The sequence below is a fragment of the Urocampus carinirostris genome, chromosome 18 (assembly GCF_059441175.1).
Source record: "Urocampus carinirostris isolate Australia breed hairy pipefish chromosome 18, RoL_Ucar_1.0, whole genome shotgun sequence".
Taxonomy (NCBI): Eukaryota; Metazoa; Chordata; class Actinopteri; order Syngnathiformes; family Syngnathidae; genus Urocampus; species Urocampus carinirostris.
In genome coordinates this window covers 2,513,606-2,526,385 of record NC_142366.1, presented here as the reverse complement: position 1 = coordinate 2,526,385, position 12,780 = coordinate 2,513,606, and the positions used below count along the sequence as shown (strand labels likewise).

At 42.1% G+C, this 12,780-nt stretch overlaps 2 protein-coding genes across 4 annotated transcripts in view; both read right to left on the bottom strand.

Annotated features, from left to right (window-relative positions):
* The window catches only part of LOC148348015 (sodium channel protein type 2 subunit alpha-like), an 82,129-nt gene extending 80,189 nt beyond the window's left edge, over positions 1-1,940 (bottom strand). Inside the window, exon 1 of the mRNA XM_088322849.1 lies at positions 1,613-1,940. The gene's annotated coding sequence lies outside the window, so the exon portion shown is untranslated. The remainder of the gene's footprint in view (positions 1-1,612) is intronic.
* Positions 1,941-5,795: 3,855 nt separating this feature from the next.
* The window catches only part of lama1 (laminin, alpha 1), an 85,952-nt gene continuing 78,967 nt past the window's right edge, over positions 5,796-12,780 (bottom strand). For all 3 annotated transcript variants that reach the window (XM_088322892.1, XM_088322893.1, XM_088322894.1), the window contains one exon: positions 5,796-6,010. In XM_088322892.1, coding sequence (XP_088179018.1) covers positions 5,856-6,010 — 155 coding nt within the window. In that variant the 3' untranslated portion in view covers positions 5,796-5,855. The remainder of the gene's footprint in view (positions 6,011-12,780) is intronic.

The following is a 12,780-nucleotide window of genomic DNA, read 5'->3' as shown; positions in this document are numbered from 1 at the left end:
AACTTGCTGCAGAAATGGCTTTCTAAATCATCATAATCAGAGGTCTCAAACACGCGGCCTGGGGGCCATTTACGGCCCTCAAGTTCGAGGCCCCTGCCCTAAAAAGAACGTTAAAGGGAAAGTGTGTCTCTTTCTTTATAGTATTCTGTCATGCAATTGAAAATAATTACTAAAAATTCACAAGAATAATGGAAATTGCAGTGACTCAAAGTGACCATTTTCTTTTGCCCAACCTTTTGGTAAATGGACTACATTTATTTAGAGCTTTTCAAGTCACCAAAAACCTCCCAGAGCGCTTTACAATGTATTCCACACTTACACATTCACACACGCTCACACCAATAGGGAGTCAGCCATCCAAAACCTACTCAAACATAAACTGCCATCTTCCATAGCAGATGATTTTGTTCATTATAGGTACTACTTTATATCAGAAACATTTAACTTGGAAAAATAAAGGAATTGAATTATTGAGAAAATACTTCCAACTTTGCCCGGGAAAAAAAGTAGTCAAACAAAATATAATACCTAAAATACAACATTTAAGAAAAAAATGACAATTAAAAAAAACAATTGATTATTTTATCTGAAAAATAAATTGCTCAGTTTAACTAATATTTTACAAAAAGTAAAAATGTGTTGTGAAAAAAAAAAGTAAACAGTAAAAAATACCAGAACTTTTGCCCAGCTAAAAGTAGGTTTTTTTCCGATCTAATTTAGAAAAAATGTTTTGAAATATGGTAAAATAAAAAAACTAGTACTCAAAACACCTCAGGTTTTTCCTCAATTCTGTTTTTTTAACTTGAAAAAGAAAAATAACATCCAACTACCCAAAAGATGGAGGCATGATGGATGAGTGGTTACCGTGCCTGCAGGACGGTTCTAAGATCATCAGTTCAAGACCAGATATTTTCTTTGATACCCTTAGCATTAAGATGGCAGAAAATTATATCATCTCCCTCTTTTGTGAGGCTCAGGTTATGTAAAATGAATGGAAATGTCTCGACCAATGAGTATTTATAAAAAAAGCACATATAAAGCTTCGTGTATTTTTGCTTATATTTAAATCAATATTCTTTTTTTTTTAGACAGTGAGATCTTTTTCCCACTTTGGAGGCTCTAGATAAAACACTATCCATTTTGGTGCAGCCCTAGCTGATAATGGATTATTTTTTTTACTGACTGATTTATTTTCTTATTAATTCTTCTTTTGAGATCTTATTTTGTGTAGGGAATTAAAAAATGACATATGAAAACAGTGGAATGGTTTGGGTTTTTTTTATCGATCTTTTTTTGTGGAAAACCCATTTTGGCCCATACCCACCTAGATCCTAGCTCTGACCGCCTCCATGTAAATTGAGTTTGAGACCTCTGAACTAAATAATCCTGTCAAGTCAACAAATATGATTGCAATAATTAGAATGCATGACTGGGATGTTAATGAATGGAAAGAGTGCGTGCAGGTTGCATAGGAACACAGGAAATGCGGTGCGTGTCCCCTTAGGAGCCAAATTGTCCTCGCAGGCACGGAGGGAAAATGCACACTTTTATTCAAGGGAAAACAACAAAATAATAATACCAAAAAAAAAAAGTTACTTTAAGTGTTACTCACGTGTCGAGTGTTTTCAAAGTCAAAGTATGCACGTTGACTTCACATGGCGTCCTGCAATTGCGCGCGCTTCACTCTTTATATCCAGTCATGAGGATGAAAAGGAAGAATTGATGGAGGAGTGTCTGTAAAAATATAAACTACAAATTCGTAAAAGAGAGGGGGGAAAGTCCTCCTGCGTGCGCGCGTTGGTTGTTGCTTTAGTGCACGAGCGTTGCAAATTAAAAAAAGGTGAACTAAAGCGCGGATAGAGGACAACAAAGTGCCCCAAAAAAGAGAAGTACGCAGAAAGTTGTTTTGTGTTTTGTGCGTTTGGTTGTGCTCTCAATGGGGCCGCTGAACCGACACCGAGTGAGTGGCAGCATCCACCCAGACGCTTGATTGCCCCTGGGTTCCGACGAGGGAGATAAAACGAGAAGAGAAACAAAGTATCGCGAGGTTAATGCCAACCCCGCAATTTCCTGCTTTTCTTTTGCGTTCTCAACATAGAGTCGCATCTTGTGCGTAACAATCCCATTTCTGGGGGGGTACTCAATAACCCCCAAAATCAACCCAAGCACACCTAAAAAAATCATAGCATTTTTAAAGGGACAGTGTGTAATATTTAGTGCCTACAAATCTAGTGGTACAAAAAAAACTTACATTCAGGAAAATGAATAAATAAATAAATACATACATAAATAAATGAATAAACATTGATTGGAATAGTAGGGACTATCACACCAATGTTCATTTTTAATTAAATTAAAAAAATATAGGTCGAGAAATTTGTATTTTTTTTTTAACATAGCGGAATCCCTACCTAGATGCTGTCGCCATGTTTTTCTGGGATCTTGCCGCTACGTTGTGCTATTGGCACTAATTTTTGATCGAATAATACAAGACAATAGTGCGATCGAGTGGTCAAATATTACTCACTGGGGCCTCCAGACTCTCAATTCCGGAAAGGGACGGTGTGTATTTAGCGCCTCCTAGTGGTACTAAAAGCTTTATTCAGGAAAACAAACAAATAACTCAATAAAAACAGAAAACAAATATATTTGAATAATAACCAAAAATACACGAACGGTCATAATTTTACTTTTTATGAAAAATTATCAGCGGAAAAGTAAGTATTTCTTTTACATAGTGGAATTCATACCGAGTAGTCACTGCTTTGTTTGTCTGTCTTTTGCTGCCATCCAAAAGAAAGGGAAAAAACAAATTAGTTAAACTACAAAGGGGCAATTAACGTCAAAAGACCCCCCCCCCAACCCAAGGCATCCACATTGCGTGATATCAGCGTAAAAAACAAGAGCTTGCTTTTAGTACGCGTGTCTGTGTGCGCATGTGCGTGTGCGTGTGCATGCGCATTTTAATAAAAAAGTGATTAACATTGAAAGCTTCGTTTTGTTTTTATTGCATTTACCGAACTATTCGCACAATTTGTGCGTGTGCACGTGCAATCAGCAAGGATCAAGTTGGTATGTCACACATGATCTGCACTAACAGCAGAGGTGGGTAAAGTAACCAAAAGAATTACTCAAGTAAAAGTACTGTTACTTCAGAATCATATTACTCAAGTAAAAGTAGTAATCGAAATACCTACTTGAGTAAAAGTTAAAATGTACTTGGTGAAAAAAATACTCAAGTACTGGGTAACTGTAGCAACGTCGTAATTTTTGATTTTTTTTTTTTTTAACAACCGATCATCAAATTTTAGAGTCCGTCCACTTAAGAAAAATACATTCAATTTAAAAGTAGATTAAAATAATCTACGTAAATATTTTTTTAGGAATATCACTTGAAGAGGAAGACTTGCGCTTTGTGTGTGACTCTTGTAACTTTGTGTACTCAGTCACTTTGTTTGGGTGAACCTTCCGTGGATTAAAAAATATTTATACTTATATTTATACTTATATGAATTATAATATATATATATATATATATATATATATATATATATATATATATATATATATACAGTACATAAGAGGCTAAAGTATATGCTCTGCGCATAGAGCACAGTAAAAATGGATTTCTTTATATTTATTTAATGTAAAAACATTTTTTGAAACGGTAAGGCTGAATCAAAGATAAAAAAAAAAGATAAAATAAAACAAGAGTAAAGTTAAAATTAGTATTTAGAAAACTTACCGCTACATGTTTCCTCAAGTTCGATGTTGAAATCTTGAATGCAAACAAAGGAGACATTGCAAATTGTAGCTGGTTTTTCGCATCCTATTTAAGGGTAACAATACTTTCGATGAGAGGCTAGGGGTGCTCCTCCTCATCTGTGTTTTTATAGTCAGTACAGTATTAGTAAACGACATTTTCGATCCATAACCACCCCCCGCCCTAAAGTTGAATATGGTCACGTGAAGAGGCTGCTACGTTTGATTGGTTAAACACGGCAGAGCCTGGCGGAGTTGTATTGTTCAAATAGGTTTAAAAATACCATAAAGGTGATAGTTTGGACTTCATAACAACCAACAGCTGATCTTATTTTACACTGACACAGCACCATCTTGCGTTATTTTGTTGCAATCGCTATCTTATCATTTTTAACTTGTGTGGAGATCATATTCGTTGATTTTTGTTTCAGATCTACACCAAAAACATAAATATTCAGATTCCTCACAGTAATCTAACCTGTAAGAAAAATTTTACAAACTCATCAACACAGCCCAGGAAATCGTGGGCTGCTTGCTGCCTAGTCTAAAGGATCTTCATGTCACGGAACGGAGCGGGAAACAGGAAAAAAAGGACCCATTCGCATAGACGTACTCACAATTTATTAGGGGCAGGATGAGGAGGGTGCGCACACTCGATCTGGGGATCGATAGTCGCGGAGTGGATTAGAAAACCAAACAAAAGAAAAGTTGTCAAAAACAAACAAACGGATCAGACCAAAAACAAAACAGGATCAAATACGGGCAGATTCACAGAACTAGGCATTTAACAGGTTTTAAAAGAAGTCTCACAGAGTTAAACCAGGTTTAACAAACGTTCCAGCGACGCACAGCACAAAGGAGCGCGCATAAGTACTCAAAGAGCAATCAGTTCAATGCGTCTCAGCCGGTGTCAAGGGGCGGGGCCAGCTGGGCGCCATGACAACCGTGCAGGACATGACACTTCATTTATCCACTTACAACTTTACAAAAACTATCTTGAAAATATTACTCATCTGTCCTAATTCTTCGCACCTCACAGATCCCTCACCACTAGGATCGTATGGGCACCACTTCCATGGATGTGTTTTGGGCAAGTACAACCTGGTGGTGCCAATCCCTTTCCAGGCATTTTTAGGTATGGATTCACTCCCCCAGATGATACAGATAGTATTGGATTCTATGAATGCCACTAGTAGAAGCCTCCTGATCGGATTGAGATACAGCACTTCCATCATTTGGTTGCCGTTGTTGTCTATGTAAAGCGTTCTTTCGCTCTTCAGAGATTAACCTAAAATCCTAAATCTCTGGGTGAATACTTATATTTACCCCCAAATTTGGAGTAAGCCTGTTTTGTTTACATTCACAAACCTACAAAAGCACACTTCAGCTGCTCGATCCCTCCTCCAAAAAAGCGCTCTGCTTGCACTTGCTTTCATCAATACTTAACTGGGGATAATGGAGTGCAGCCTGAATCGTGCATTTCATGTTCAGCAGGCCAGCAAGGCACACCTCCTGACACAGGTGCCTTTTGCTGGTCCTGCTCGCAGCATATTGGAATCGGAGATCGCGGCCACAAGAGTACAGTTAATTTTAGGGGAAAATACAGCAGCGACAAAAAAGTTGCTGGGCCTGACAAAAGTGTGGTCAGCTGGCCCCCGCTCGCAGCAATATGGTATAATGCATTAAAGACTATTTTTCAATCTGCTATGCATTTCATTATCTATTTTAATCTTGTCTATTCAAGGTGGGGTGCGTGTTTAATTTGTTCTTAAACAGTTTAAAATGAAATATTTTCTCACTTAAGTATGTGTTAACAATGCCCAACTGAGTTCAAAGAGCCTTTTTATCTATATTTTCACTACGCCTATCTGCGTGTTCCAGTCATCGAGCACATTGGGCTTCAGGGAAGGGGGTAGAGGGGCTGGGGTAGGCAGTAGAGTTTATTCTAGGAAATCTAAGAGTGACACATGCGTGGACGTGGTTGAGGCTGCAATGATATAAGTGCAAAACAGATATTCAAACTTTTCTCACACTTCAACAAAATTTTTTGAGGTCTTTATTGGTCAGTAACGAGAACATTTTAGAGTAAGTTACTAAGCAGCAGGGCATGAGTGGGGGGTGACGCCCGAGGAAAAGTAGGCCTCGCTCATGTCGAGGAGGTTACTGAGGTGCGGTTTAATGAGATGAACGTTCTTCAGGCAACCTCGGAAAGCATTCTTGATTGAAAGACAGTTCTGTTTGATTCCGCCTACAACAACAAAAAAGGGGGCGTTAAAGGGGGGGACATGCTCTGCTCACCCAGAAAACTGGATGTAGTGGTGAGAGCAATCGGGGGGAAAAAGGCAAACAAAAGACGGAAAAAATAAAAAATCAAGAAAAAAGAAGCAAAAAGCTGGTGGGAAAATGAAACAAAATAATAAAATAAAAGAGTAAAAAAGAAAAAGAAAAAAAGAAAAAGAGGAAAAAGCTAGAAGAAAAAGCAAAAAAAGGAAAGAGACAAAAAGTAAAAAACAAGACAAAAAGGGAAACAGAAAAGAAAAAAAGACAAACTAATGAAGTAAAAATTTAAAAATGCAAAAAGCTAGAAAAGAGGAAACAAAAGAATAAAAAAAAGGAAAAACTGAGAAAAAGAAAAGCAAGAAAAAAGCAAGCAAGAAATGATAATAAAAGGAGGAAAAAGCAAAACATAATTATAAAGCTAGGTGAAAATAAACAAAAGAAGAAAAAAGACAGGCTTGTGTGTTGAAGCAATACAGGTGGCTTGTCCAGTATATTGCTCTAATATTGTCATATTCTGCACAAAATAAATTATTTCGTTTTAGAAAAATATCTCATCTCATCATCTACACCGCTTATCCTCTGTAGAGTCACGGGGGTGCTGGAGCCCATCCCAGCAATCATCGGGCAGTGGGCAGGGGACACCCTGAACTGGTTGCCAGCCAGTCGCAGGGCACACAGGGACAGACAAGCCACTCGCTCATTCACACCTAGGGACAATTTGGACCGGCGGAAACCCACGCAAGCACGGGGAGAACATACAAACTCCGCACAGGAAGTCTGGAGCTGGATTTGAACCCACGCAGGAGGTTCCCAAGACATGAACTGTGCCGCACATGCGCTAACCACTGCGCCGCCGTGCTGCCTATTAATGATAATAGTTGTAACAATAATAAATACAACAAATGTAGGCTGGATGATGGGGCATAGTACTGAAAAGCAAAGGTAAGGATTTGGCATTGACATTTTTTTAAGTGATCCAGCCCACTTGAGAACATAAAGTCTGGATCCGGCCCCCCAGCCAAACTGAGTTTGACATGCCTGTTATTAAGCAACATGGCTAACAAAGGTCCATCAGTCTGACAGGAAGCGATGCGGCGTCCACCGTGCGACACATCCTCCCGGATGTGGGCGTTCTGGCAGTGGGCCTGCTGATGTGGAGGCTGAGCCTGAGATTGATCCCCGAAAGACAAACCCAGTTCATGATGGACAAGCACACATGCAATGCAAGCAGGTGTAACCTTGTAAGTCGTCTCGTCTCGATCCTTAACCAAATTTGTGATGTATTATTGTGTAATTCTGTAAGCAATTTGTAAGTGTAAGCTTGTTAATTGTGTCCCCTGCCCCCTGCCCACTGCCCAATGATTCCTGGGATGGGATTATAATGGCATTTATTTTTTCACTATTCCATGAACTTTGAACTCATTTAACCTTTTTTTATACAAGGCAACTTTAAACTGGACTCACTGTACGACACAACCAAGTGGCTATTAAAATACTTATTGACTAATCTATTTTTGTTTTGCCTAAAACACAAACTCTCCGCCCCCAGGATGATAGTTTGAGGCCCTTGCCTTAAAATGAAAGTTAAAGGGACATTGTGTATTTTTTTTCCCAATGGATGTCGCTGTATTCTGTCGTGCCACTTAAAACGAGTTCTAAAACCACAACGGGAGAAGACAAAATATGGAGACTCAAACCAACTAAAACACACTATATTACATTTGAAAATAAGAAAAATGAGAAAAAAAAACAGAAAAGAAAAAAGAAAGTAAAAAATGACAATAAAAAGAAGAGAAAAAAAGAAAAAGAAATAAGACAAAAAGTAAAACTCAAGTAAAAAATAAAAATAAAACAAATAAATAGAAAAAGAAAAAAGAAGAAAAAAGGGAGAAACCCCTTTTTTTCTAGATGATTTTTTCTCTTTAATTTAATTTTCATTATTTCTTTTTTTGCCCCTTTTCCTAGTTTCCTTTGAGAAGCCTGGCCAAGAAATAAGCTCAAAAACAATAGACGCTGCAAGCCCACCCCCACTGGTGAAGTTTTACACCAACTGCCTTACATGACATTAAAACTGGATCAATAACTTGTTTTAACTTGGTGTTTTTTTCATTTAGGGAGGGACTAAGGACTATGGTTTTGTATATGGTTGTGTGTGTATATGTGTATATGTATATATATTGTGCCCCGACGGATCACCACCTTATCGTGGTGGGGCACTTTGTGCGTCTCAATGACCCCTAGAGCTATGTCGGCGGGAGTCTCGTACTCCTGGCAGGGTTACCCAAGCCGAACAGGTCGAAGGGTAGAGTCCAGACTAAGAGTGATCCCAAAAGCTGGTGGCGGCACGCTTTGAGGCGGTTTCCCACAGACCTGGATTCCGGCAGCCGCCTGCAGTTGTGGGAAGATGCCGGTCGTCTAGGGTCTCCCTTGCCACTGGATCCATCTTCTCTACAATCAAGATAGTGGCGTTGGGGAAAGCGCACCCCTTACGCCACTTTAAAAACCATCATTGCGCAGGTATCTTCTTTTACCTGAGTCCCCGACCACAAAAGTCTGGCGGCGATGGAGTAACCAGTGACGGGAGCAGGTTTGAATGAGCTGGAAGCTCTTAGCTGGACCTCTGCACGTCAGCGGCACAGGGCAAGGGTCGTTAGCAGCTGGGATTGAGTGGCAGCTGTTTCCGGCAGACCCCTGTGCGTCTGAGCAGCACTATTTAGTGGCCGCACTGCTCACCCCAATTGGGGAAAGGCCTAGAAAAGGTGGCCTAAAGATTGCCCACTCAGCACAGTACCCGGACAGGAAACCGCGCCTGTCGGGACATTCCACTATGCGGTCGAAAAACAATAGCATTTAGAATTGCAGCATGGAACATAAGGACACTCCTGGATACCAGTCTGGACAGACCACAGCGCAGAACAGCACTCATTGCCAACGAGCTGAAGCGATATAATGTGGATGTGGCAGCGCTCATCGAGACCAGACTCCTTGAGGAAGGCTCACTCAATGAAGAGGGGGAGGGTTATACATTCTTTTGGAAGGGATACCCCATGGGCGGACACCATCTTCACGGAGTTGGTTTTGCAATTAAGAACACTCTACTGCTGAAGCTCACAGAGTCACCAGTGGGTGTCAGTGAAAGACTAATGACTCTTCGCATCCCACTTGCAAAATGCAGACATGTCACATTAGTTAGTGCCTATGCACCAACACTGCCATCGAATGATGAAGAGAAGGATCGCTTCTACCAGGCACTCGATGACATCCTCAGTCACATCCCGAGGAATGACAAAATCATGCTGCTTGGTGATTTCAATGCAAGAGTCGGAAAGAACTTGCAAAACTGGGATGGTGTGATTGGTGCCCATGGCATTGGAAAAGTTAATTCCAATGGCATGAGACTTCTTAGTCTGTGCGCGGAACATAACCTTACCATCACAAACACCATCTTCCAACAAAAGAATAAATATAAGGCATCCTGGATGCATCCCAGGTCCAAACACTGGCATCTGATTGACTACGCGATCGTGAGGAGGGCTGACCTGAAGGACGTGCTCATTACAAGAGCTATGCGTGGGGCAGACTGTTGGACCGACCACCGCATGATTCTGACAAAGGTCAGAATGCATGTCCGGCCCCTAGCACGTCATGGTGGTTCAAAGAGGAAGACACTCAACTGTGCCAAACTCTCCAGTAGCGACACCCTTGACAACTTCCGTTGCTCTCTAGCTGAGAGGCTGGCAAACATTGAGCAGCTGGTCATGTCAGAGGCTGGGATGGATGAGAAGTGGACCTATATATCTACCACCCTCTTTGACACTGCAGCCCAAACCGTTGGTTTTAAAACTAAAAAACACCAGGACTGGTTTGACCAGAATGCCGGAGAGATCTCAACCCTCCTGGACAGAATGCACAAGGCACACAGAGCCACCCTGAACAACCCACAATCTCAATTCCATAAAAAGCTATGGCAAGCCCTTCGTTCCGAGGCCCAGAGAACTCTCAGAAAACTGCAAAATGAGTGGTGGATCTCAAAAGCCAATGAAATCCAGTCTCACGCTGATAGAAGCGATATGCACAGTTTCTATGATGCAGTAAAAACCATCTATGGCCCCAGACACTGCTCACTGGCACCTGTTAGATCTGCTGATGGAACATCTCTAATCAAGGATCAGGCTATGATAGTGGAGCGGTGGGCTGAGCATTTCAACACCCTGCTCAACCAGCCCACCCCAGTGGACCCAACTGTCCTTTCAGAGCTCCCTGAACATCCTACATTGCCAGACCTCGACCTCCCGCCAACTTTCAATGAAATCCTGCATGCAGTCAAAACCCTGAAAAACAATAAATCCCCTGGACCTGACAACATCCCAGCTGAACTTCTCAAGGTAGGAGGTTACCTCTGTACACGGACACTGTTTCAATATATTTCAGAGGTGTGGAGACGAGAGTGTGTCCCGCAACTGTGGAAAGATGCGAACATTGTGACCATCTTTAAGAATAAAGGAGATAAATCCATCTGCTCCAACAGTAGGGGTATCTCTTTGTTGGCCACTGCTGGAAAGGTCCTTGCCAAGGTCATGCTCCGCAGACTCATCTCCAAAATATCGGAACGCGTCATCCCAGAGTCACAGTGTGGTTTTCGAAAGGACAGGGGAACAGTCGACATGATCTTTGTGACACGTCAGCTCCAAGAGAAATGCCGGGAGCAGCACAAGGACTTGTTCATCGCCTTTGTCGATCTTTCAAAGGCATTTGACACAGTGAACAGGGACCTACTGTGGCAAGTCCTGAAGAGATTTGGGTGTCCACCCAAGTTTCTCACCATTCTTGCACAGTTCCATTCAGGGATGACGGCCAGAGTGGTAGTTGGAAGACACAGCTCAGAGCCCTTTGGCGTCGAAACTGGAGTGAGGCAAGGCTGTGTGCTGGCTCCAGTTCTCTTCAACATCTTCCTCGTCTGTGTTACAACACTGCTACGTAGAAGGATGGAGGAGCAGGCTGGAGTTACCATCAACTTCAGGGCTGATGGTAACCTGTTTAACATCAGGAGGCTACAGGCAACTACCAAACTGACTTCAGAGACCATCATTGAGCTACAGTATGCTGATGACTGTGCCCTGGTTGCCCATACACCGGAGGCTCTGCAAAACATTCTCTCGGCAGCTGTAACTGCATACACCAGAATGGGACTGACGATCAACACCCAGAAGACAGAGGTACTCTGTCAGTCCAGTGCTGACCTCTTACCAAACCCAATAACCCTCACAGCAGCAGGGCAACACCTGCTCATGGTGCCCACCTTCAAATATCTGGGGAGCATAGTGTCTGACACCTGCTCATTGGATGATGAGATCCAGAGCCGCCTCAAGCAAGCATCAGCATCTTTCGGTCGACTAAGGATAAGGGTCTTTCAAAACAACAACCTTAGACTCCACACCAAAATGCTGGTCTACAGAGCTGTATGTATCACGACATTACTGTATGGATGTGAGGCATGGACTATCTACAGCCGCCATCTGAAGAGCCTCGAGACCTTCCATGTAAGATGTCTTCAGAAGATCCTTAGCATCACATGGAGGGACAGAGTGCCGCACACAGAGGTGTTGGAGAGGGCAGGCAGCTGCAGCATGGAATCCATTATGGCCCAACGCCAACTTAGGTGGCTGGGGCATGTTGTTCGAATGCCCAGCCACAGACTGCCACGCCGTATCCTCTATGGTCAGTTACATCTAGGCCAACGCAGTGCTGGTGGGCAGAAGAAGCGGTTCAAAGACCAAATGAAGAACATCCTGAAGAGATGTCGGATAAACCCCTCCTCACTGGAGGAACTTGCTTCCTGCCGAGACCTCTGGCGCTCCCACTGCTCACATGGAGTGGATTACATGGAGGAAAAGCGCATGCAACACCGTGCAGCAAAGCGTGCAAAGAGACATGCTCGCCAGGCCACCCCTGCTCCCCCCAGCACCCCCTTCACATGCTCTGTCTGTAACCGCATCTGTGGATCCAGGATCGGACTCTTCAAACATCAGCAGACTCACAATTAAAAGAAGATGGTCATCATCGTATCGATGGACAACCCCAAGCAGTGTGTATATATATGGATATTCGTTTCCCGCTATTTGCAAAATAAAAATAAGACATTCCTTACAAAAAGGTTAATCAAGTTTTTTGTTTTTTTTTTAAGTTTTAAAATATTCGCTCAACGTTGATTTTGATTGCAAATAGTTTATTTAATATGTTTCATATTAGGTTTTAAAACTTTAATGCAGTTGTTTGTAACTTCTATAATTGTTCATAAATGATTTTTTTATCTGCATCGCTTATTCTCAGTAGGGTCGCGGGGGTGCTGGAGCCCATCCCAGCAATCATCGGGCAGTGGGCAGGGGACATCCTGAACTGGTTGCCAGCCAGTCGCAGGGCACACAGGGACAGACAGGTCACACCTAGGGACAATTTGGACCGGCCAATTAACCTGACATGCATGTTTTTGGAATGTCGGAGGAAACCGGAGTGCCCGGAGGAAACCCACGCAAGCACAAGGAGAACATGCAAACTCCACACAGGAGGTTCGATCTCATGACCTCAGAACTGTGCCGCACACGCGCTAACCACTGTGCCGCCGTGCTGCCCTGTTTGTAAATTGTTTTGATAAATTGTTTGCTTTGTTTTTATATTCTTCAATTCTTTTTCTGTAATAACAGCACGCAACTTAGGCACGCTAGTTAACGGGCTGCTACG